Source organism: Pan troglodytes, chromosome 10, assembly GCF_028858775.2.
Source record: "Pan troglodytes isolate AG18354 chromosome 10, NHGRI_mPanTro3-v2.0_pri, whole genome shotgun sequence".
In the NCBI taxonomy this organism is placed as follows: domain Eukaryota; kingdom Metazoa; phylum Chordata; class Mammalia; order Primates; family Hominidae; genus Pan; species Pan troglodytes.
In genome coordinates, this window is record NC_072408.2 from 12,923,151 (window position 1) to 12,950,743 (window position 27,593).

Consider the following 27,593-nt stretch of genomic DNA (forward strand, 5'->3'; position numbering starts at 1 on the left):
GGGAAGCCTGCCCAGAATGGAAATCAGGTCTAGGGTATTCACTAAGCTGCACAATACACAGGTTTCTAGTGAGAAGTAACTGTGGCTATAAATCCAATGCTGTATTCCTTTGATTTATTATTTTCTCCAGAAAGCCTAAGAAGCTTGATAAACGGCTTGACAGTCCATTGAACCAAGACCCTAAAGTGAGCAATGTTCTTCGGGGTAAATCACTGCTCATGGATTAGGTGATTCAGAGCCCTGTTAGCACAACGGGAGAAGGTACAAAGAGGCAATCATTCAGGAAATTCAGACTAAACAGCTGCTATTAAGGTCTCAGACCTAAAGTAACCAATCTTTTTTCAATATGGTTTAGATTAATCAGCTTTTTAAAAAATGTCCTAGTGTTCTCTGTTCATGTAAGTGCTTAACAAATGAAATCAATCCCTTGGTGAGTAGAGACAGGGAAGTTCTATAGAGGTATCATGCACGCATGGAAGTATTACTTACAGGCTTATGCTTATATCTCACATATCAAAGTTAAATTACTGGGAATAAAAGGTATCATTTAAAGCTCCACCTCATCAATGTCAGTTTTCTGGTTTTGATGTTGTGCCGTAGTTACCTAAGACGAAACCACAGGAGGAAACTAGAAGAAGTGCACGCTGGGCCCCTCTGTACTATCTTTGCAAGTTCCTGTGCTGTAAATCTAAAATTTTTCCAAATAAAAAGGTTTTAAAAAGTGAGAGAGAGTAAATTTCAGGCTTGATGACAAAATTAGCAACCTCTAAAATAATCCCAGGAATACTGTAAGTTTTTAATCACAGTTATGAGTGGCTGATAGACACAAACCCTTAGAGTATGCATTTCTTTAGATTCAATATTGGTTTTTAGAGAATATCCCTTTGTTTATAAGGAGTGGCATTTTCTGAGTTTCCATCAGACCCACAGAAGTTGGACTTCTGATGAATTTACAATTATGTTTAAAAAACAGTTCCTCTGTTTTTAAAGAAATCTATTAAAATGTTTACTTTTTTCTAGTATTTACACCTTCCTGACTTGCCAGGCCCCACCCTGAGTCTGAAAAAACAACATCCAAAACTTCAATTTTGTAGTAATTTTAAACGTTTTTGACTGTGACCTACAGTTAAAACAATCTGTTACATCAGATTTCAGTATGCAAATACATACCTTCACTCTCACAAACACACTTATAAAACTGAAACAAAATCTAATGAAGCAACACTTACCCATCCGTCTTATAATGAATACTAATATTTATTGCATTCTAGCTTATCTTACCCCATCTTGTTTTAGTCCACTTGAAAGCCCATTAAATTGATTCCACAACCCACCAGTGGTTGTTGTCATATCCACAGTTGTAGAACACCATCCACTCTGACAGGCAATGTGACACATCCGCGGTAACGACTGCACTTTACACTTGAATATCCCTGCACATGCAAGAATGTGTGTGAATGTGGCTGTGTGCGTCTGTGTGCAGACATCTATCTGCACGTGCATGAGTGTGTGTGAATGTGGCTGTGTGCATGTGTGTGCAGACATCTATCTGCACGTGCATGAGAGTGTGTAAATGTGGGCTGTGTGCGTCTGTGTGTAGACATCTATCTGCAAGTGCCTGAGTGTGTGTGAATGTGGCTGCGTGCATCTGTGTGCAGACATCTATCTGCACGTGCATGAGTATGTGTGAATGTGGGCTGTGTGTGTCTGTGTGTAGACATCTATCTGCAAGTGCATGAGTGTGTGTGAATGTGGGTGTGTGCGTCTGTGTGTAGACATCTGTGTGCGCGTGCATGAGTGTGTGTGAACGTGGGGTGTGTGCATCTGTGCGTAGACGTCTATCATTGCAGCATGTGCAGACCACGTCCTTTCCAGCTGTAGTGGTTGCTGCCACGTGTATTACCATGTGGGGACCCGGGGCACAAGTTCTAAATCCTGATATAAACCAGCCCACTGGTGCCCCACCCACTGCACTGGCAAGGTATGGGGTTTTCCACCCTTGGTCAACCTGAGGCCAGATGTCTAGGGATCACAACTGGCAAGGGAAACCCAAAAGCCATGTTTTCTTAGAACACACCCAGGTAAGCCCACGTGAAGCTACTGAGTTGTGAAGGAGGATATGAGCCCTCCGGAAAACTTCTCTGCTTATTAGAAAAAGCAAAGACTTTGGAACAGGAGGCAACAGAGTTCAACTCCCAGCACTGACAACTATTAGTTGTTGATATTGGACAATTTATGTGACCTCATGTAGCATCAGTTTCTCAATCTCTGTTCAGTGGAAATAATAATGCCTGTTTATGGCGTGTATAACATTGATCTCTTACAGGATCAAATAAACTAGTTTATAACAATCGCCTAGCATTATGCCCCCCAGAAGGTAGATAGTTTATAAGTATTAGCTCTTCCCTCATGCCTCATGCTAGATGCACTGGGGAAAACACAGCCCTAATAACCCATCTCCTGTGATAAAGGTCCCAGAACTCCCAATCAAGAGCACTTGCCCTCGGCCTCCCTCCCTCTCCCCCTTCCTTTTTCCCTTCACCCTCCAAAAAAAAAAAAAAAAAAACTTGACAATTGATACTAGAGTTTTATACCAAAAAATCCAAACTCTTGTCTCTTACACCAAGTGATTTAGCTTTATTCTAGATATTGACAATATAATCTTCAGTTGATTTGATTTGCAAACCATTTGCATAGATTGACATTGATTTAGTTTTATTCTAGATATTGACAACATCATCTCCAGGTGATCTGATTTGTGAGACCATTTCTATAGAGTATGCACCAGTAGGCAGGAAGCAGGTGAACCAGGAAGCAGGTTTCTGCCCACTGATGCACGCATACCCTTCCTAAAATGCAGTTTTTGGTTTTTTCTTCAGAATGGCCACTACTTTCCCCATTACCACCCCCAACTCAAATGATCCGCCCAGTGTCCTCATCCACCTGCCTATGGAGGGAACATCAAGTTGGTACAAAGCTATCCTGCCCCTAGCCACAATGAATTGGTCCGGGGCCTCCACCTAAGTCAAACGGAGTCATAGTACTTTTTCACTTGAGACCAATCGAGTATAAAGCTCTAAGGTGTAACACCCATGAGCTACTAGCAGCAATGTTTAATCCAAATGGAGAAAATATGTAGTGTAACCAACAAATGCTAGAAAGAGTCAGAGGCAGGAGATAAATGGAGTCCCTATTCCAGTGCTCCTTGAATGCTTATAATAAATTTTCTTTTTCACTTAATCTAGTTCAAGCTGCATTTCTATCACTTGCATCCAAAAGAATATTAAAACACACTAACCATGCTTCAGTTTGCAAAGACAATTCTGAAGATGGCAAGAGTGTTTAAATTCTAAATATTAGCTAAGTGTCTCTTTTGTTCCTTGTACTTTATTTCCACATATTTTGATTTATTCAACAATTATTTATTAATCTTCTGCTATGTTCCAGACACAGTCTCCTTTAATCCTTACAACACTATGACTTAGGCGTCGCGATTACCATTTTACAGCCAAGAATACTAAGCTTCAGGGAGTAAACTGTCCAGTCACACGGCTAATATATAACATTGTCAGTCTAAGTGCTTCTTTCCTTTTCCTTTTTTTTTTTTTTTCAGAGGGGTCTTGCTCTTTCGCCCAGGCTAGAGTGCAGTGGCACAATCAATCACAGCTCACTGCAAGCTCAAGCTCCTGGGCTCAAGCAGTTCTCCTGCCTCAGCCTCCCAATTAGCTGGGACTACAGGTACATGCCACCAAACCAAGCCCAGCTAAATTTTTTTTTTTTAGAGATGAGGTCTCACTGTGTTGCCCAGGCTGGTCTCAAATTCCTGGGCTCCAACAATACTCCCTCCTTGGCCTCCCAAAGCACTGGGATTACAGGTGTGAGCCACCATACTCATCCCATATTTCCTTTGTGGGTTCTCTCTTCCTCATAAAAACTAGCTTTGATTCTATCTCTTGGCACTCCAAGAGTCCCGCCTTGGGGCTATTCCTCCCTGCAGTTTCTGACTTCCTGAAACAGAGGCTGTGCCTTCCTCAGCATTAGAGCTGCTTGCTTTCTCAGCTTGCTTTATTCTAGCATCATCTGACCACAGAGATGTGATTTCTACTCAGTGTCACTCCCCACACCTTGCCTTGGGTCTTATGGGAAACCAGAGGAAAAAGAAGTGATGAAGTGGAGAGAGAGAGGAAAAAAGTATTTCTCTGGCATGATTTTTCTTACCAGGAATTATCTGCCTGCCCACATCAGACACATCCCCCTGCCCTGGAGAAGAGCTTGACTAGAAGAGGAAGTAGGCCTCGCCTAGCATGGCTCTGAAGCCATTCCCAGAATCTGTAGCTCCTAGATCTGTCTCTGGAGGAAAGCTACATGTGTCATAGCGAAGGAGAATGATAGGTGAGGGCTTTGGAAAGAGGCATGTGAAATGTACTTGTACTGGGATGAAACTCCAAATTATTAACATATGGCAACTGAGCCCTTTTCTTTAAAACTGATTTACCTGGGAATATCTTCTTCAATTGTTGCACATCCATAAAGAAACACAATCACTCCAATTACAGAAGATGGGATGAGGAATGATGTATATAATCCCAGCCAGGCAAAATACAGTCCAATTTTTTCTCCAAAATACTTTCTGGAAAAGAAAGAAAAGAAAATGAAACACATATTAAGAACATCATATACTTTCCTTATTTCTGTTTGTTCTATGCCTAAGTGTGGGTCAACATAGATATTCATTCCTCTTGTGACGAAAACAAAGGGATGGAGGTTGCACGGGGAAGGGGAGGCTTCAGTACAAAGAATCAACAACTGAGCTTTTCTGGAATGACGTGCATTCCATTGGAATCACATTCACACACCTGTCTTGGCTGTTCATGTGAAATAGATAGCCAAGAGAAAGAATCCAGCCCCAACAGCAAACTAAAAATATGCCACACATTTTGGCACCTTTACCAAACATGAATAACACATCATCATTTCATAAGTGCCATAGCACTCAACCCATAAGAAAACACACCTTTTTGGAACTAGCTTATTTAAACAAAACACACAGATCATATATTTGGGCATGTATACTTGGGTATGCAAACCAACATACACACACTTATTGAAAAACGACTAGAAGAAATCCAATAAAATATTAGTAATGGTTTCTTTGGATGATGGGCTTATGGGTGGTTTTTATTTCTTTATTTTTAAGCCACTTTACTGAGGTATGTTGGCATACAAAGAGCTGTACGTGTTGAACATATACAACTTCATGAGTTTGCAGATAAGTATACACCCATGAGAACATCACCAATCACTCCATAAAGTTATCCAGTACCTGCAAGTTTCCTTTTGCTCTCACCCTTGTTTTGTTTAATTAAAAAATTCTTTTCTCTTGTGTTAAGAGCAATTAATGTGAGATCTACCCTGTTAGCAGATTTTTAAGTATACAATACAGTATCGTTAACTATAGGCTCTATATTAGACAGTAGATCTCCGGGCATATATGCATTGTGTAACTGAAATTTTGTACCTTTTGACCAATATCTCCTCATTTTCCCCTCTCTGCAGCCCCTGTTAACCACGATTCTATTCTTTGGATCTATGAGTTTGACGGTTTTAGATTCCTCATAGAGGTGGGATCATGCTGTATTTGTGCTTCTGTGCCTGGCTTATTTCACTTAGCATAACGTCCTCCAGGTCCATCCATGTTGCAGCAAATGGCAGGATTTCCTTATTTTTAAGGCTGAATAATATCCATTGTGTGTCCACATTTTCTTTATCCATCCATCTGTCAATGGACGCTTGGGTGGCTTATACCTTCTGGCAATTGTGAATAATGCTGCTATGAATATAGGAGTGCAGATATCTCCTCAGGATGTTGACTTTAATTCCTTAAGATATACATCCAAAAGGGAGACTGTTGAATCAAATGGTAATTATATTTTAATTTTTTGAGGAACCTCTCATACTGTTTTCCACAGTGGCTGCATTGCCACCAACAGTGAACAAGGGTTCCCTTTTCTCCACATCTGCACCAACACTTTTTATCTTTTGTTGTTGGACAATAGCATTCTAATAAGTGTGAAGTGATATCTCATTGTGGTTTTGATTTGCATTTCCTTGATGAATTGTGACATTAAACACTTTCTCCTATACCTGTTGGTCATTTGTATGTCTTCTTTGGTGAAATGTCTATTTAGGTCCTTTACTTAATTTTTTTATCAGGCTATTTGGTTTTTTGTGTGTTTCTTTGTTTTGCCACTGAATTGTAGAAGTTCCTTATACATGTTGGATATTAATCCCTTACCAGATATATGGTTTGCAAATATTTTCTCCCATTCTGCATATTGACTTTCACTCTGTTGATTGTTTCCTTTGCTGTGTAGAAGCATTTTAGTTTGATATATTCCCATTTGTCTATTTTTGCTTTTGTTGCTTGTGCTTTCTGTGCCATATCTAAGAAATAATTGCCAAGTCCAATGTGTAGAAGCTTTTTTTCCCTGTTTTCTTTTAAGAGTTCTATTGTTTCAGGTTTTACATTTAAGTCTTTAATCCATTTTAAGTTGGGTTTTTGTATGGTATAAAATAAGGGCCCAACTTCATTCTTATGCATGTGGATATCCAGTTTTCCCAATATCATTTATTGAAGAGTAAGTAGTATGAACAGTTTAACAATATTGATTCTTCAGCTCCATGAACACAAGGTATACTTTGTAAACCAAAACTTATTCTGAGACAGGTCTCAATCAATTTAGAAGTTTATTTTGCTAAGGTTAAGGACATGCCTGGAAGAAAAAAACACAGAGTCGCAGAAACAGTCTGTGGTCTGTGCCTTCCTCCAAAGATGAATTTAAGGGTTTCAATATTCATCGGTGCCTTTCTCCAAAGATGAATTTAAGGGCTTCAATATTTAAAGGGGAAATATTGGGCTACTGGGTTGGAGGGGAAAGAGGGAGGGTATGGTATGGTCATCCACATGTTGCAGGAGAAAATGAGCAGGTAGCAGAATAGTCAATTAAGTATTCATCTTGTGCTCAGCAAATCGGCACTTAATATAAGGTGAACATAGAGCAGCTGCCTGTGGAGATATTTAGCCTTTTATCTGTAGCTATCTGCTTAGGAACAAAAGGGAGGGCAGCTTCTTGCATCACTCAGCTTTCAGCTTAATTTTTTCATTTTGGCAGAGTGAATTGGGGTCCCAAGTTTTTATTTTCCTTTCACACCTTCCTTTTATTTATATCCTCTTTAATTTCTTTTATCAACGTTTTATAGTTTTCAATGTGCAAATCTTTCACCCTCTTGGTTTAACTTATTCCTACGTATTTTATTCTTTTTGGTGCTATTGTGAATGGTACTTTTTTTCTTAGTTTTCTTTTTAGATAGGTTGTTAGTGTACAGAAATGAAAATGATTTTTGCATGTTGATTTAGTATCCTGCAACTATACTGAATTTATTATTTCTAAAAGTTTTTTTGGTAGAGTCTTTAGGGTTTTCTGCATATAAGATCATGTCATCTGGAAACTAAGGCAATTTTACTTCTTCCTTTCCAATTTGATAGCTTTTATTTCTTTTTCTTGACTAATTGCTCTTGCTAGAAATACTACGTTGAATGTGAGAGGTAAGAATGGGCATTTTTGCCTTATTCCAGATCTTAGAAAAAAAACTTTTTTTACTACTGAATATGATGTTAGCTGTGAGATTTTTGTGAATGACTTCTATTGTGTTGATGTTAGTTCCTTCTATTCCTAATTCATTGACAGTCATGTTCCTTCCATTCCTAACTTGTTGAGATGTAAGTTCTTTCTATTTTTAATTTGTTGAGAATTTTAAATCGTGAAACAGTGCTGACTTTTGTCCATTTTTTTCTCCATCTATTGAGATGTTCATGTGATTTTTATCTTCATTTATTGATTTGCATATGTTGAACCATTCTTGTATCCCAAGAAAAAAAAACCCTTCTTGATCATGGTGTCTGATCCTTTTAAAGTGCTGCTGAGTTTGATTTACTATTTTGTTGAATAGTTTTGCATCTACGTTCATCAGGGATGTTGACCTATAGTTCTCTTCTTGTAGTGTCTCTGTCTGGATTTGGTATCAGGGTGGTGCTTGCCTCAGGAAGAATTTGTAAGTCTCTCTTCTTTTCCTGTTTTTTGGAAGACTTTAAGAAGTATTGGTATTAATTTTTCTTTGAATGTTTGGAAGGATTCATCCATGAAACTATCTGTTCCTGGGCTTTTCTTTGCTGGGAGTTTTGTTTTGTTTCATTTTGTTTGTTTGTTTTCAATTATTGCTTGAATCTACTTATTTGTCATTGGTCTGTACAGGCTTCCTATTTATCCTTGATTCAATCTTGTTGATTATATGTTTCTAAGCATTTATCCATTTATTCTAGATTGTCCAATTTGTTGGTGTATAATTGTTCATAATTCCTTTTTATTTCTGTAACATCAGGTGCAAAGTCTCATCCTTCATTTCTAATTTTATTTATTTGCAACTTCTTTCCTTTTCATTAGTCTAACTAAGGATTCGTCAACAAACTCTTAGCTTCATCAATTTTTTGTTTTTCTGTTTTCATATCCTGTCTTATATTTATTTATCCCCTAATCTATATTATTTCTTCCCTCCTGCTAATTTTGGGCTTAGTTTTTTCTTCTTTTGTAGTTACTTGAGATGTAAAATTAATTATTTGAGATCTTTCTTCTTCTTAAATGTAGCCATTTACCACTATAAACTTCCTTTTAGTATTGCTTTTGCTGCCTCTCATAAGTTTTAATATGTTGTGCTTTCATTTTCATTTGTCTTGAGATATTTTCTAATTTCCTTTTTTGATTTATTCTTTGACCTAGATATAGTACTCTTGGTTGGCAGGTTTTTAAAATTTCAGTACTTTGAATATATCATCCTACTCTCTCCTCACCTGCAAGGTTTCTGCTGAGAAGTCCACTAGTAGCCTTATAATGGTTCCCTTGTTTGTGATAAGTCACTTTTTTCTTGTTGCTTTCAAAATTCTCTACTTGACTTTTGAGAATTCAATTTTTTTCTTTTTTATATTTATTTATTTATTTTTATTTATTTATTTAATTTATTTATTTATATTTTTATTATACTTTAAGTTCTAGGGTACATGTGCACAACGTGCAGGTTTGTTACATATGTATACATGTGCCATGTTGGTGTGCTGCACCCATTAACTCGTTATTTACATTAGGTATATGTCTTAATGCTATCCCTCCCCCCTCTCCCCACCCCACAACAGGCCCTGGTGTGTGATGTTCCCCTTCCTGTGTTCATGTGTTCTCATTGTTCAATTCCCACCTATGAGTGAGAATATGCGGTGTTTGGTTTTTTGTCCTTGTGATAGGTTGCTGAGAATGATGGTTTCCAGCTTCATCCATGTTACAAAGGACATGAACTCATCATTTTGTATGGCTGCATAGTATTCCATGGCGTATATGTGCCACATTTTCTTAATCCAGTCCATCAAATTCAATTTTAAGGTGACTCAGTGTTAACCTCTTTGGGTTCAATGTACTTGGGTACATTGAGACTTCATGAATTTGGATTTTCATTTCTCTTCCTAGATTTGGAAAGCTTTTAGCAATTATTCCCTTAGTAAGCTTTCTTCCTCTTTTTCTTTCTTTAGTCTCCTTCTGAGTCTCCAAGAATGCATATATTGGTTCACTCTATGGTGTCCCATAAGATCTTAGGCTTTCTTCACTTTTCAACCTTTCTGTTTTTTCTGTTCTTCCAACTGGATAATTTCAAATGACTTGTCTTTAAGTACAATGATTCTTTCTTCTGCTTGACCAAGTATGCTACTGAAGTTCTGTATTAAGTTTTTTAGTTCAGTCATTGTATTCTTCAGTTCTAGGATTTCACTTTGGCTCTTTTTTATTATTTCTATATGTTTATTGAACTTCTGATTTTGTTGACATGTTATACTCCTAATTGTGTTTAGTTGTCTGTTCTCTTGCAGCTCATTTAAGACAATTATTTTGAGTTCTTTGTCAAGCAGATTATGGATATCAATTTATTTAGGGTAAGTTACTGGAGTCTTTTTCAGCTCCTAATAAGGTAGTATCGAGAATTCCTGATTCTTTGTGATCCTTGTAGCCTTAGAGTGGTGTCTGTGTATTTGAGAAGTAGTCACCTCTTCCAGTTCTTACTGACTGCTTTCATCAGGCAAAGACCTTCATCAGTCATGCTGGTCAGAGATTATGGGTGGATCAGCTGCCAGAGTAAGCAGGCAGTGCCTGTGGGCAGACTTAAGCTGGGTGGGGTCCAAGGGTGGATCTGCTGCCATGGTCCATGGGTGGGCCTGTTGCCAGAGTCTGTGGGTGGGCTGGCCTGCTGCTGGGTATGTGGGCAGGTGGGCCTGCTTCCAAGGTCCACTAGAGGACTGGGCTGCTGCGCCACAGACAGAGATTCTGTTGGGATCTGCATGAGAGTAGGGCTGCATTTGGTTTCCATGAGCAGTCAAGTTTGCTGATGGGTCCACGGGCAGATGAGCAGGGCTGCCCCTGGGTCTGTGGGAAAGTGGGTGGATCAGTCACCAAGTCCCCTGCTCTGTGGAAGTGGTCATGCCATTGGGGACATGGGAAGCCAGCTTCCTGTAGGGTCTGTATATGGGCAGAGTTCCTTATGAGCAGCGAACAGGCAGAGCTGTCACTAGGTGTTCAAGTGAGCAAGGCTGCTTCCAGGCCCATGGCTGGTGGTTCTGCTGCCAGAAAGCATGAGCCTGCATTCTCAGTGAAGTTTTTCTAGGTCTTGAGCTCCACCAGGGTTCTGCAACCTCTTACCTAAAAACCAGAGCTCTCATAAAGGTCTATTTTGTATATAGATGGTTGCTAAACAGGTGTTTCAGTAGAAGGGTGAGGCCTGGGGACTTTCTATTTTGCCATCTTGCTGATGTCACTGTATTTCTTTATTTCTATCTTTCTGCACTTAAAATTTTTCTACTTTGTTAATAAATTACTTTTAGAATGAAAAGTGATTTCTTGTAAAAAGAAAATTTACCAACTCATATATTTTTATTACAAGTTTATAAAGTTTGTAAATTACCAGTTAAGCCTCTAAAATACAATTTCCCCTTAGATAAATATTGACTATGGATGCCTGATGAGAAAAATACAATCTACCAAGGAGCAATATATTTAATTTCCCAAAAGCCTGTGACGTAAAACACAAGAGGGAAATGAGAGCTCTGTCCACACATTGATAGAAGAACTAAAGGGTAAGAAGAACAGTGAATAGAATCTATTTACCCACCACCACAGGTTCTGCTTCCACTTATGATGCAGACAATTGCAAGAGAATATAGTTCCCAGCCTAACAACAAGAGAAATCTGGATAATCCGTGAAATTATAACTTTGCTTGAGCTCATCAGAGAGCTGAAGTTGTAAGGTAACCAGGAGAACTGAATTTTTTTTAAATGCCAAGTCCGTCCAAGGAAAACTGGGATATGTGAATAGTTTTACATTTGACAGAGAATGGGAGGATGCGATAGTCCCCGTAAAAGTAAGAAGAAATAGCTAAAATTTTAAAAATTCAGAAAGATGAGTATAAGTTAGCATGACAGAGTGTAATAACTGGGAGCTTCAAACACAAGAGCAGTTTGCCCTCATGCACAAGGTCATTTCCATAGACCTCATAAGGAAGATAATGGGTAAGGTAAGAGACCAAAGAGAGTCAGTCCCCTTAAGTTGCACACAGGTATGAAAAACCATGCACTTCCTGGAATCTTCTCTTATTCAAATCGAAAGCCTTAAACGGAAGAAGGGACCTGACCCAAGGACCTAGGCAAAGACCCACTGCTTCTGAAGCCTGAGATGGGTTGCACATACAGCCGATGGTACTTGGTGGAAAGGGTGGAAACTCTCCTAGGCCCGAGATTCTGCAAAATTACAAATTAGAAGTCTGTTACTGCTGAGGAAGGGCAGGAAACTGTCTCCCACCCAAGAATCTGTACCAGTAAAGGACAGAGTTTAATTGTGAGGGGCAGAGGGAGGACATGAATTCTAAGAAACCGTCATTTCTGAGGCTTGAGTGCACAGAACCTGCCTAAGACTGAGACAGGCATGAGAACAAAACTGCCCTATTTCCCTCCACAGCCCCACTTATAGTAAATAAGTGATAAGCTCCATTTATCACTGAGCAACAAATATCAACAGCCTGATTCTAGGGGAGCGGGAGGGGCATGGAGAAATACCCCATTGTGGCACAGGCATGCAGGGACTGCTGAAATCTGAGAGTGGAAAAGAAACAATGAGGACAATTCAGCACTCCAGGGCTCACACAAAGCATAAGGTAATAGCGTACTATCACTGAAGGAATGTGAAGTTTGTAGTGCAGTGCACTGAAGGTGACTCTTGCAACAACAAAACCTCACTCAACCAGATTGACTCAACTCTCCTCACTACTGACCTGATGGAATGGAAGAGGCATGTAGGCATAATACTACTTACCTCAGTTTCCACTGTCATTTTATACACAATGTATGGCATTCAATAAACAAATAAAATAAAATAAAATCCCGTTGTCAGGAAATAAGGCAATCAATGAAGCTAAGCTTGATTCAGATGTCAGAATGATGCAATAGGGATTTTTAAATAACTCTAATTAATAGATTAAAGCAGAATCTACTACAAAAGATGTATCAAAAGAAAATACAAAGGGAAAAAAGAGTGAGGAAAAACAAATCTAGCATTCGAGAGCTGCAGGACAATATCAAAGGATCTATCACACATGTAATTAGAGTTCCAAAAGGATAAAAGAAAGAACAGAGAAGAATATTTAAATATGTTATGGCTAAGAATTTTCCAAAAGTTACAAAAAAAAAAACAAAACAACAAAACACAAATCAACAATGTTCAGAGAACCCATGAAGAATAAATACAAAAACGAAAATGAAACCCCACATACTTAGATACATCATAGTCAAATTTCCGAAAACCAAAGATTGAAAGAGAAAAATTTTAATTAAGCTTGTGGGGGAAGGAAATCAGATACAACAGAAGATCAAAGTCATTATATAGGACTTATAACCAATTTCTTGGCAGAAACTATGCAAGCCAAAAGTTAATAAAGTGACACCTTAGAGCAGGGGTCCCCAACCCCCAGACCGCAGACTGCTACCTGTCCGTGTCCAGTTAGGAAGCAGGCCACACAGCAGGAGGTGAGCAGCAGGGTGAACCATCATTACCGCCTGAGCTCTGCCTCCTATCAGATCAGCAGCAGCATTAGATTCTCAAAGGAGCATGAACCCCATCGTGAACTGCGCATGGGAGGGATCTAGGATGCACACTCCTTATGAGAATCTAATGCCTGATGATCTGAGGTAGAACAATTTCATCCCAAAACCATTCTCCCACTGTCCCCAGCCTGTGGAAAAATTATCTTCCACGAAACTGATCCCTGGTGCCAAAAAGGTTGCGGACTGCTGCCTTAAAGTATGGAAAGAAAAAAAACTATTAACTTAGAGTACTATATATAAATTAAATATCTTTCAAAAATGAAGGCAAAACAATGTCTATTTTAGGGAGTAAAAGCCAAGAGAATTTATTACCAGCAAATGTGAACTGTAAGAAATGTTAAAGAAAGATCTTGGGCAAAAGGAATATAATCTCAGTAGAAATCTGGATCTACACAATGAAATAGAGAGTACCGGAAATGGTGAAAACAATGACAAGTAAGACATTTTTGCTATTAATTCCTTTAAAAGGCAATTCACTACCTAAAGTAGGCTTTCTCAATCACCATTTCTGAAACACCATCACCATTATTTCTGCATTTCTTTCTGCATTTTAAATTTTTCTACTTTGTTAATAAATCACTTTTAAAATTAAAATCGATTTCTTTTGAAAACAAAATTTACCAATTCATTATATTTTTTATTCCAAGTTTATAAAGTTTGTAAATTACCAGTTAAGCCTCTAAAAAGCAATTTCCCCTTAGATAATATTAATTATGGATGTCTGAGGAGAAAAATGCAATCTACCAAGGAGCAATATATTTCATTACTCAAAAGCCTGTGACATAAAACACAAGAGGGAAATGAGAGCTCTGTCCACACCTTAATGGAAGGACTAAAGAGTAAGAACAGCGAATAGAATCTTATTTCAACTTTTATATTTTAAAAAGAAATTTTTTTAGAGAGCTCTCATCCTAAACAGCTGTCCTAATGGTACCTATGGTAAGATCGAATTGAAAAGAGGACACAGAAGAGTGTAACTGTTAGCTTTTAGGGGTTTCCTTAAAAAAGATGTAAAGAATAGAAATTAGAACAAAAGCCAAATTACACATCCACTATAATTCCTCCTTCTCCACCTACTTCTAACCTCCCTTTATCTCCAATTCCCTGTCCCTGGCCCTCCAGAAGGTCTTCTGGATATCTGGGCCCCTAGCTTAAACCCCTCTCCTCAAAATCTGGTCCCATCCCCTCAACAGATGCCTTTAACACCTAAAACTCCTCCAACTTTCCCAGAAAATCCTTTAAACGTTCAACTGCTCGCTTTAACTTCCCTGCAAGATTTACAAAAAGCACTCTTGCCTGATCTCCAGGCATACAGGTTACTTGTGTAAAAGTTGACAGCCAGGAAATAAGTCGAACACGGATTCAGGGGACTTGCAGCCTGGCAGGCTCTGCTCTACCTTATAACTCCTCTTACTTCCGCGGGGCTCTGTAGTAAAACTTCATCAGCTCCAGGACGTCCCAAATTTTGGACCCCCACAGAAAAAAAAAAAAAAAAAAAAATTCCGTAGACTGTCCTACACTTAAAGAGAAAAAAAGCTTTAAAAGTTACCCCAGATCTCTAATAAGCAAATACTCATCCAAAACTCCTTCTTAGAGAAAACCTACATTTTCTTCCAGTCCCTTGGAATTGTAAATCTTACTACATCTCTGAAATGTAAATATCTAAGGAGTTAACTAAAACAATGTCTACACCCACCTGAGACTAAAAAAAAAGAAGAAAGGGGGAAGAGGCTCTTTATTTTAAAAATCAACTGCTATAAAAAGTCCTATACCCCAAATTTAGTCCACATCCCCCATAAGATTACTTAGCAAGGGCAAATGGCAATTTTTAATGTATTCTCCACAGATATCGGTAAAAAAAATTTGGCCATCTAAGCAGGTAACCTTAACTTATCCCATGTGCAAAAACATAATTTGGATCCAACTGCCCTTTTATAAACTAGTGAGCTTTATATTATTGTACCTGTCTTATCGTTAAAATTTTTAAATGAAAGCTATAAGATTTATTTGTGTCTGTCTATATGTTCACATATGTTTATCCATGTGTACATCTATGTTTACATGGTATAAAACTCCTTTTAAAAAGTTATTTTAAAGTTAGGCATAGCGATACATCAGTACTCATATAAACCAAATACTCCTAAAATTGCTAGAACTATAGAAACTAACCCAAATGTTTTTCAAGTTTACATGACTTGTGTGCTCTTTGGTAAATAAGATTACTTTAACATTGTTAGATTAATGAAAACAGCTCTGTCTTCTGAGTTAGCAGCAAACAAAACAAAACAAAAATATGTATTTAACTTCAGAGTTCTTGCTTTGGCAATAATTGTCTCACATGTATGTGCTGCAAAAATAGTTAACAGGAAAATAATTTGAGATAATGACTAGCTTTGATGTTTTATGAAATTTTCATGAGTAATCCAAGCATAATTGTTAAGAACAAGTAAATTAAATAGATGTAAGTAGAATAAAATTGTATAACTGTATTTTTAAATAAGAATTTTGTTTTATGATATGTTTACTTTAGATGTTTCTCAAATCTCTTTGGTAACTACATTCTTAGGGTGTTGCTAAGTTAAATTAAATGATGGATATTCATTGCATATCTAGATCATTTCCAAGTGAAGTAAAATACTGAAACATTAATCGCTGAACATAAGGTTTAACTTTACCTACTTTTGGCTTCTTATTACAAAGGAACTAAAATACCTCGGTCTGTTAGTAAATATTTCCTGTTTGACATTGAAAAATTGTTCTAAGAGGAAGCATATATTTCTAGAAATTATGAAAAGTGTATTTATAAAATGTTACATAACAATTTGAAACTGTTTACCTCTTAGGTTTTCACTAGAAAATAAGGTTACTAAGAGTTAAAATTTCTAACTAAGTATATAAAATGATAAGAGAAACAACACTATATGCAAATATAAAAGGAAAGTAAGATGTTAAATGGTATGAGCATGTGGAGTTTTTTGTTAAAGAAGAGTAATTTTGTCTAGTTTAGAGATTACTTAAAGGTTGTTTCAGAATGAAGGAAGAAAGGATATAGATAAAACTTAATGATGATAGAAAGGTGGGAAGAGATAGAAAGTGAAAGAAAATCTTATGCTCAAACTGACTATAATTGAATGAATTTATTATAAAGGTATTAAAATGAGCCTTAATATCAAAAGTATACTGAAACAAAACTAGAATTTGATCTTCTCCTTTAAACTGTCAAGACTTTCTTGGAGTATTGATAAGAGATAGCGAAAATTTTTTCTTCGCCTTTTAAGTTAAACAAAAACTTGTGTCTTACCAAAATAATTTATTGTGCTTCATATTGTCTTTTATTAGGTCTTTAATTAATTAAGAAAACTGAGTCTTTTCAATATGAAAAGAGCTAAGGTTTTTCATACAACTATGTCAATTTCTGCATTTGCCTTGAAGTCTTTTAATTGTCACTCTGGTTAAATGAATGATATAGTAACTTTTGATACTATTTACTCAAGTGTTTTAAACTTTTGTTATATTGACAAACATTTTCTAAAATCAAATTCAAAATTAAATATTTTTGACCTTGAACCAACTTTGGGACATCCCACAGGGACCAAGAACTCTCAAAAGATCTATAAAAAATAACTATTAAAATAGGCTTATTTAATACGTTAAATTACATGGAAAGTACTGTCAAATAAGAAATGATGTTTAACCTTCTTTGAATTATGTGAGCATATTAACATGTGTTCCAGAAATTGTATGAAATTCCTAAAAATATTATATGTCTTCGCATAATGCTATTAGTCATAATTTTGGTTATTATATTAAAATGGTATATACTATAGAAATAAGCAAATTTTCTTATCAATCATGCCTTGCTTTTCTCTTCTTAATTTGTCTCCTGTTACCTGATCTGTCTCAACTACAAATGTATGAGGGTTGAGGAAAAATTGTATTTCCCCCCAACACTAATAATTAGTACCAGAAAGAGTCTGGAAACAATCCCTAAATATTTGGAAATTAAACAACATCCTTCTAAATAACCTATGGATCAAAGAAGAAATCACAAAGAAAATCAGAAAATATTTTCAATTCAGCGAAAATAACAAAACAGCATATCAAGATTTGTAGGATACTGTTAAAGCTATGCGTAGAGAGATATTTGTAGTATTAAAAAACAAGAAAGTTTTGAAACAGTAATCAAAGTTTGTACTTTAGGGAAGAGGTGAAAATTCAACCCAAAGCAAGCAGAAAGAAAGAAATAATAAAGATTAGAGCATAAATCAATGAAATTAATAGAAAAAAGTCAATGAAACTAAAAACTGGTTGTTTGAAAGGATCAGTAAAACTAATCAAGAAAATAAAAGATAAGATAGAAATTTCCAGTACTGGGAATGAAAGAAGGGACATCAGTACAGTTCTTGTTTATTCATTATGATGTGCTAATGCTAGTTATCTTTTCATGGGCTCATCTTATGTTCTCCACTATTCCACATTATCTAACTCTGGAAGAGGAAAAATGATGCGAAAAGGTAGGAGAGACATAAGAGGTAACAAACACAAACTTCCCTAATGCTTTCATCTTGATCATCTTGCTTAACCTCACTTCTAATTCTCACAACATCTTTTCGAGATGAGAAAACTGAAGATCCCTGGTCAAATCGACTTGTCCAAAGTCACACAGCTAGTACGTGGCAGAGCAACAATTTTATCTTTTCATCTGACCCTTCCATGTCAATACAGTAATAGCAGCAATAGTAACTGAGGTGTATTGAGGACTAATTGCCAAGCTGTGTTCTAAGGAAATTGCAAATATTCTCTTACTTCTTAGTTCTCACAGCCCTACAAGGTAGTATGCTATTATCCTTAAATTACAGATGAGGAAACTGATGTACAAAAACATTCACTAACCCAAGGTTGCACAGCTGGTAAGATGCAGAGAGGAGATTCAAATCCAACAAGTCTCATGAGATTCCAGCTTTCAACCTCCACATTATAATGAATTCCAGGAAGGATTTAGAGAAGAAAAGAAAATGGTTGGGCATGAGACATGCCCATGGCAAATTTGTTAATTGGACAGGACTACACATGGCTACCCATCCATTACCAACACCACCACTGCCATCACCATTCACCCCCAGTCCCGCCCTCCCCTGTTCTCCTGCTTTTTTCCAACTCTGAAGCTGTACCACCACAGCATCTCATCTGAGGCATTCAATCGTTCAGAGACAGATTTCCCTAATGGCACTCTCTCCACTCACACAATTTACAAAATTCTCCCTTTGCCTCTTAGGCCTGTGCTTAAGGAGCCCATATGATAAATTAAAGCTTACTGGAGTACTTAGTCACTTCTTTCAGGAAAACATTTACATTTACAGAGATACAATGCCTCATCCCTTAAAGGAAGGAGTAGGATATTGTGAGAGACTCTTCTAACTATCCATATAAACAGTTGACTATTCTGTCTACCCATAAAAATGCTATCAGCCAGAGAGGCAGTCCAGGAACCTGAGCACAGAGTCTAGAGACCTGGAAAAGGAAGGAAGAAAGGGCAGAATGCATTAAAGTAAGAATGCAAGAAACAAAGAAAGAAAAAGAATTATACTATTTAAGAGAAACAGCAGCAAGGTTAAAAATTCCGATGCCCACAGGAACCAGGCAGATAACAAAATGATTGAAGCCGACCAGGCATAACCAACTGTACATAGCATCTCTCGATTGGAAAGCTAAAACCCAGGTACCCGGGAACAGTAACTACTCAGCTCCAGCAGTCCGGGGTGACTTGTGGGAAAATGAGACCAGCGTTGCCACATCCTACAATTTGCTAAGAAAAGTTAGAAATCTTTACTTCTAATTTTTAAACATTAGCAACTAATTCAATTGAAAAAAAAAATTGTATAACTGGATATTGTCTATGAGATATTAACCGGTATTGGTATCTTTTGTGGTATAACAGAGATCACAGAACACAAGCTCTGGTGTGGGAAAACCTGGGCATGAATCTTGCCTCTGCTGTTTCCTAACTTTGGAAAGTCTCTCCTCAAGTTCTCTCAGCTTTATTTTTCCCATTTAAAACCACGTTAATGTGAAAATTGAATGAGCAAGGTATACAAGGACACAATAAGCAATAATAAGTGTTCACTTCTGGTTATCTCATTCTGAAAATCCATGAAAATGGAACTTTTGTTTATCAAACACCACTGTTGTGAGTGACAAAAACAGGCCACATAATGGGAACAGATATTTGCATACATATATCCAATAAGGGATTTGTACCCAGAATACATAAAGAACTTCTACATGTTGCTAAGAAATAGATAATCCAGTAGAAAAATGAACAGAAGACTAGAATACTTCAAGAAAAACAACATCCAAGTAATAAATAAATAGCCAAAGTGCTCAACTCCCTTAATCATCAGGGAAATACAAATTAAACCATAATGCAGTATCTCTACACACCCATCAAAGTGGCAAAAATGAAAAAAGATGGAAAATGCCAAGCATTGGCCAAAATGTGGAGAAACCAGAACTCCCACATAGTTCTGGCAAGCTATAAACAGGCACAGGTATTTTGGAAAAACTGCTTGTGGCATCTGCTAGAGCTGAGCATAGGTATCCGGTATGACCCAGCAAGTCTACTCCCAAGTCTATGCCCAACAGAAACACACGTATGTGCACCAAAAGACACATACAGGGAGGTTCAGAGCAACACTACTTATAACAGCCCCAACTGGAAGCTGCCCAAGTGATTATAAGCAATAAAATGGATAAATGCATTTTGGTATAGTCACCCAATGGAATATTATATAGCAATGAGAATGAACAAACTACAACTACACATGACCACACAAGTGAATCCCACAAATATAATGTTGAAAATGGAAGCCAGATACCAGAGTATATATGTATTGTATTCTTCTATTTATATTAAGTTCAAAAATAAAATAATTCTTGCGTTAGAAGTTGGATCATGGCCAACCCTAGGGAGGCATTAATGGAGAGCATGGGGACTGGAGTTTCCTGGGGTGCTGATAATGTTTTTCCTTCATCTGAGTATTGGTTGCATGGAAGATGCAGGAAGCTGTATATTTATGGCACGCACACCTTTCTATCTGTATATTATACTTTGGTTTTAAAAGTTTTAAAAGAGGCAGCATAGTCACATAATATGCACACCAGCAGATTCCCTGCAGGTCATCTTGTTTGTCCCTCTGCTCTCAGGCCAGACTACATTCAGTTCAGGTCAAGCATATGTAACACTCTGGCTCAGTCGGAGACTAACCTGCGAGGTGAGTTCTCATCTGAAGGAAGCACAGGAGGCCAAGCTAACAAAAGACAAGGCTTCCAAAAAACAAGGCAGTAAGCCTTGAAAAGCAAGGCTGGCATTCGGCAGCACAGCCCAAGGCAGGATGGAGGCCTAACAATGGCTGCACAATTCTCAGGAGATCAGAGGAGCAGAGTTGAGCAGGAGATGATTACCATGGAGCAGGCTGCCAACAAGGCGTGTACCTGGAGAGTCAGCCCTGTCAGCTGGAGGGCTAATTTCTGCTCTCAACTCTGCCAAGCTGACTACTGGCCCTGCTCCTTCCTCCCTGGACTTAGAGAAAGATGTCAGGCTTTCCTGGTCCCTCAGGAGACAGATGAAAGGCAAAAAAATGTGGGTGTTCTTAGTAGTGTCATGGGCAGGTGCAGGGATGCCAGAGAGAAAGTTCTGAGGCTTTAATTAAAGCTCACAGTGCTTGCTTCTCTGGAAGACAGCCTGGAAAATCCCAATGACAGAAGAAGCCAGGCAAGACAGCAAAAGTCTCTCCTTGGTGAACCTAAGAGACAGGGCCAACATGGTTTCTGCATGCAAAATCACAAATGTTCCTGTCCTCCACCCTCAACCTCCAAGATACTATAAATGGACTATGGTGAATAAGGAGTGAGTATTGGAGAGAAAGAGAGGAAATGAAACATTTATTCAGCACCTATATGTGCCAAGTGTTAAGCGAAATGCTTTATACACAGTATCTCATCTAATGCTTCCCAAACTTTCTAAGGCACGTTAAAAGTTAGAATTAGGATTGGATTCAGATGGTGAAACAGTTGATGGTATCTCAGTCTTTAAAAACAAACTCTTTGGGATAAATATTCCATGAATTCAAGACTTGAGCTATTTGTCAGCATGGGCCCTTCCCCCCCCCATCTGCTTTATAAGGTAGCAGCTAGGTGCAGGTGGAACTGAAATTTTATCCTTCTGATGGAAAAGTGGAGGGCCTCTCTGGCCCACAGGCTGTGGCTGGGAATTTTCTTGTCTAGACCCTGGAGGCTAAGCTTGTCTCTGCTGCTCTGAAGCTGAGCTGGGGTGTCCCTTCCTTGTTCCACCCCAGCCCCTTCCAGTCCACTTGTTCATGAGAACCTCAGGATCCTCCAGACGCCATATATGGACTGTAGGGGGTGCAGCTACTATGTCATGTCTATGTACCGAGATGTGTCCCTCACCCTTCCTGATCTACTATCTGGGCAGTGCCAAGGCACCCTAACATCGTGCCAGACACTAGGCTTTTCTAAAGGACCTGTAATTTTCTAAGGGTGTTCTCTTGCAAACACTGTGCCCTAGGATTCACCCCAAAATATCTTTGTTCCTACCTCCCCTTGCTTCCAAACCCATTCTCACAGCCGCATGGTTTCACCCCAAGGGCAAGAATAATCAGTCCTCAACCCTCCCCTTCTCTTCCTCTCCTTCTAAGGATCCTCCCTCATTGGAAAGGCTTGTTCTCCCTTCCTGGCTGGTGGGAATTTCCCCAGGTCATGTTCCCGCCACCCCACTCCCAGGGAGTGTTTGTCTTCTCTTCCTTTCCCTAGGGGCAAAAGGAAAAAAAAGCAGAAGGGCTGTTGGAAAAGAAGAGAGTCTATATCAAAAGGGATTTCAAAATTTTTGTGAGCAGAGATATTTCATATTCATTAAACAATGCCACTAGTCAGTCTCCTTTCTCAAGACCCACAATTCAGGAATCATGGCCCTTCTCTCCAGTGAGCACAGACGTGCACGGAAGACTCACAGCCACAGCCCCTCAGACCTGGGCCCCTCTCCTCAGCCCTCTACTACCAGCTCTTGCCTTCTCATCACCAGCCTGGCCACCGAGGGACTGACCCAAGCCTGTACGGTAGGTCTCCTGACTGGCTGTGGAACAACAGCAGCTGGATTGTCACCACTCTGCCAAAACCAACAGCAGGACCCTGGCTGTCTGCCCCTGAGCTGGGTACGGGCCAGCAGACACAGTAGCCACTCCTCAGATCAACAGTGGGCTGAGGAGTTCTTAAGAACTGGAGAATTCTTGAGAACTCACAAGGGCTCTGAGTTCATGATCCTCCCAGGAAGGCCAAGAAAAGGCCTCTTGCTAAAAAGCACATTTTGCTGCTATGGAGCTAGTTCAGAAAGTACAGTAACAAGAGGGCTGGGCTCGGGATGGCAGCGCTGTGGAAGCTGAGCTTAGCTTATGTCCTGACAGCTGGAAACAACACAGCAAATGGGATGAGAACTGCTCAGAAATTCCAGAAAGGCAGAGGAAGAAAACACACCATTTGCAAGGAGAGGACCCTAGATTTACGACACTCTCCTGTGCTGTGCCACTTTTAAGAAGAGGTTCCCTCTCTCCAACCAATGCTCTCTTTAAGAAGGTTTCCAAATAAAGAGCCATCGTATGGAGCAAGGGAAGCTGCAGAGCCAGGCTGATGGGGTACAGGTGGGACCAGGAACCAGGACTGGCTGGCCTGGCGTGGCCTGTCACTGGCTCTGCAAGCAGCAGATGCATTCAGAGGAGCAAACAGGCCCAAAGACCAAGAAAGAGAGCCAGGGGCCAGACGAGCAAACACTGAGTTCAGGATGAACCAGAGAAATGAGGTGCAAGTGACACTTAGGTAAGTAAGTAAGGCATACAAGAGATGAGAGCTAGGAAAGTAAATTACAGCAAGAAAAACAAAGCAGGCAGAAACCGAGTCACAGCATTGGCAGAATCCTCATCTGAATCCAAGAGAAACGGTAAAGGCAAGTCCTGATTCCAGGTCTCCCTACCTACCTGTACATTCCTATCAGTGGGTGGTGGATGGACCTCCATTAACAGCCACACCTCCCCATCCAGAAGGAGAGGAAGATCTCAGAGTAAAATAAAATCGCTCCATTTCTGCGTGCACCCTTCATTCTAGGTACTCTGCTGAATGTTTTGCACGCATGATCCCTTAGGATCCTCACAAGAATCTAAGTGGATACAGGTGTTTGCAAACAAATGGCTTGTGAAGGGTCCTTTCCCTGGGTATTATACACAGCCCCACCTAAGGGCAGAAAGCGTGGAGAGCAGTGTGGTCTATGTTTCAGCCTCCACTAACCCCTCGGCTGGGCACCTATGGGCAATGTACAAAATTCACAAGCCTGTGTGGCAGCCCGAGAAGGAGAGATACTGTCTACATTTAATAGATGAGAGAATGGAAGCTTAAAGGTGAAACACATCTTGCCCAAGTTGACAAAGCCCTTAGGTTGCAGACCCAATATTCAAACTCTAATCTGTTGAGGGAGAAAAGCCCCTGCTCTTAACTACTAGGCCACATGACAGAAGCAGAGAGAAATGCCTTACAGGAGTTCATAGCACTGGAAATAGATTCCCAACGACCCTAAAATAGCCAAGAAACCCCATTTGCCAGTTATATGATTTGCCCCAGTTCATGGGATGGAACCACAGAAAAGCAAAGTGAATCATATTCTTCCAGCTCATTGGTTTCCAATCTCATGAACCCACCAGTCTACTTGACGTTTCCCCATGAGTGGCTAACAAGGGTCCCAAGGTTAACAAGATCAAAGTGGAACTCTTGGTTTCCTTGTTGCACTGGAACAATTCCTCTTCTCCCCAGTCTTTCATATTTCAGCATACAGAACCACATCTAGTTGCTCAGGACAAAAACATGGAAGTAATCATCTTTGGCTTTTTTAAAAAATCAAATTCCACTTCCAATTCATCAGTAAATCCTATAGACGCTACTTTCAAAAATACACCAAATCCAACCATGTGTCACCATCTCCACCACCAATACCCTGGCCAAACACGGTCCCTGCAAAGACCTCCCTGCTTCTACCCTTGCCCCATGCAATCTTTTCACTACACTTCTGTCAGATTCTTTCTTCCTCTGCTCAGGATGATTTTCTGACTTTATATCACATGTAGAAGAAAACTCAAAATACTTTTCAGGATCTACAAGGTCCTGTTGCATCTGGCCCCTCTTTGGCTCTGCTCCAGCTACATGAGGCACCTTACCATTCCTCAGACACACCACACCTGCTCCCACTTCCATGCCTCTGCCATGGTTGTGCCCTCTTCTCATGCTCACTCCCCTACCTCCTCCATCTGCTCCAATGTCACCTCCTCAGAGAGGCCTTCTGTGATCACCCCATCCCAAATGGCCCCAACCTCTCTTCCTGCTTCGTCTTTCCTCATGACAATGATCACTACCTAACACTGCTTTCTAAATTTGTGTTTTTGTCCCTCTCCACTGCTAGAATGTAAGCTCCATGAGAGCAGAGACTTGTTCTGCCCTGTTCACTGTTGTATTCTTAGTGCCTAGAATGTGCTTGGTGCATAGCAGTGGCTTAATAAGCATTTGTTCAATGGATGACTAAATCCTCATCAAAACCCCATAAGGTGGGTTATAAAGCCTATCCCTGTTCTGTGCATGAGGCAAGCGCAGCTCAGAGAGATTGAGTAAATTATGTAAGGTCACACAGCTAATGAGAAGAATTCAGACTCAAAGCTACCTAATTTCAACCTATGCTTACCCATGACATGTGTCTTTTAAGTAATAGTGTAGATGATAATGTAGATTTAAGCCTCCCAGCTTAAAAAGTGTTATCATTTATTTTCTATTTTATAAAAAAATGGAAGATAACCCTAAGGTTCATCTAAAACAGAATTCTCGGCTGGGCGCCGTGGCTTATGCCTGTAATCCCAGCACTTTGGGAGGCCAAGGCAGGTGCATCACTTGAGGTCAAGATTTCAAGACCAGCCTGGCCATCAAGATGAAACCTCCTCTCTACTAAAAATACAAAAATTAGCTGGGCATGGTGGTGGGTGCCTGTAATCCCAGCTACTCGGGAGGCTGAGGCAGGAGAATGGCTTGAACCTGGGAGGCAGAGGTTGCAGTGAGCTGAGATTGCACCACGGCACTCCAGAGCAAGATTCTGTCTCAAAATAAAAAATAAAAATAAAACAGAATTCTTCATTGAATGGTTTATAAAACCTTGTGACCTCCAAAAGGGGATTCACAACAGAAAAGACAGCGATGGTATCTGTTCCAGTTTTTATTTGTTAAAAAGCAATAAAAGAAATTATTTAAACATCATCTGTTCATTAATAAACAGCATGAGAGCTTCCAAGTACATGTCAAACAGTGATTAGAGACACATGTTCATGCCCCAGCTAGCCCTGCAATCGTCTGTAGCCTGGTGGTTTGGGTTTCATTGTTTTTATTCTCATTATTGAATATTGCTTTACTTTTTACCCACAATAGATTTTTTAATAAAGAGGAAAACATAAAGAACACTGATGGTGAAAAATATCATATTAATGCAGAGCAAAAAAAAAAATGACATGAAAGAAATCAATAAATTTTTCCTCTAGATGATGTTCACACAGATCCATAAACTGCATACAACTGATCAAAAGTATCATATGACAGAGAAAGAATTCCATTATGAAAACCCAATGTTAAAAGGGAAGGGAGTTATTACATCAATTACATCCGACTGGCTTTTCATTATTGGTAAAGATTGTCTCCACCTACCAAGTGTAATCTACACAGAAGTCCTTGCCGTAGTCGCCTAAATCTTCTCTTTCAGCTTATCTTTTGGGAATAAAAGATAATTATTAGATTAAAAACCAGTTAAATGTTTAACTCAAGGGGCAAACATATCAAATTTCATGTGAAAATAGTAGATTTTGTCTAATTTGACGCTGTAATATGATGATAAATTTTAATCTAAGTTTTTATATACATCATTACCCAAACCAAAGATGATATACTCTGCTATTTAAAAATGTATTTGTTGGAACATCTTGTTTTTTTCTTACATAATTTAATGTGATAGCATAAACAGCATGTGCCACACTTGTCAAAAAAGAAAAGGATAGACTCGCCTTTATGTATAGTGAATATTATAAAAGACTGTATGCAAGTGAACTTTACAGTACAATATCCCCTAATATATAGATCTAAATTAAAATATTTTTGCTGAAAATCATTTCTTCATCATATACCACATAATATGGATGTTAATAGCCACTCCCAAGGGAGTCCAGGGGATTAAACACGTGCTGTCAAGAAAGGGGTTTGTGTGGAGCTGCTGACCCATTCTCTGCCTTGCTCCACCTGGCCTGTGCCCCAGGAGGCTGATGTCTGTGGACTGCAACAACCAGGCTCCCTGGCTAATAGCAGGCATGAGCAGGAGTCAGCGGATGGGAGAGTAAAGAGAGTGGGGTGTTGATTTCCCCAGTTCCCTGGCTATGAAGTCCTGCCTTGGCAGTGGGTGCCACAGCTTCTATCAGAGCTTTTCTCCCATGCACCAGCTCCGGCTACAGCCCTCTCTGGGTTCTGTAGTCACTCCTTCTCTTGTCCCTTCCTGCCAGAGGTGTCAACAGCCCTCCCATTGTTGCTTCCCCATTTTTTGTTGATTTCCTGTAGTCCTCAATTACCCATTTGAGCATGTCACCTCTTCCTTGCCAAGTCTCTAAATAATCCAAGATTCTAAAGTCTAAAAAGGGGTCAGGGGAGTTAGAAACTACTTGTCTGTTATAATTGTTTCATTTTATGGATTGGGGAACTCAGCCTAAGGGAGATTACAAGACTTGTCCAAAATCACCACCAACAGCAAGGCAGAGCCGCAATTAGAAACTGGATCTTAGATCAGAAGATTTATATGAGTTAATTAAGTGCTTGAAACAGCACTTGCCACATGGAAATACTCAGAAATGTTAGCTACCATCATCATCATCTTTATCATCGTGCTAATTCCTAACTCAGTTATGGATTAGAAAAGGGGAAATGGATCAAAAATTCACAATCTTTCTAGCTTAAGAATTCAAAAAGTAATCCTATTTGGTAGATGGAGAGAAACCAAAGCCCAGAAAGGTTCTCTCCAAGGCTGAGCCACCGCCCCCTACAGCAGGAATGAGAAAGAGGCACCAAGGCTCACAACTTGGTGAGTGAGCATGGGATGCCTTCTAACCCCTCACATTCCCTTGGTCAGGTGCCTTGTTCAGTGAACAACCTGCACAACTGTCATACAATGGCCCTGTTTCAGGTCCCCCAGCAAGTTAGTGTCACTGTTAAATGAAAATGACCTTA

The 27,593-nt window shown here is 39.2% G+C and overlaps 1 protein-coding gene across 2 annotated transcripts in view; it reads right to left on the reverse strand.

Annotated features, from left to right (window-relative positions):
- ANO2 (anoctamin 2) overlaps positions 1 to 27,593 on the reverse strand; it is a 380,970-nt gene that overhangs the window by 183,669 nt on the left and 169,708 nt on the right. For both annotated transcript variants that reach the window (XM_024347643.3, XM_024347642.3), the window contains exon 11: positions 4,496 to 4,630. In XM_024347643.3, coding sequence (XP_024203411.3) covers positions 4,496 to 4,630 — 135 coding nt within the window. The remainder of the gene's footprint in view (positions 1 to 4,495; positions 4,631 to 27,593) is intronic.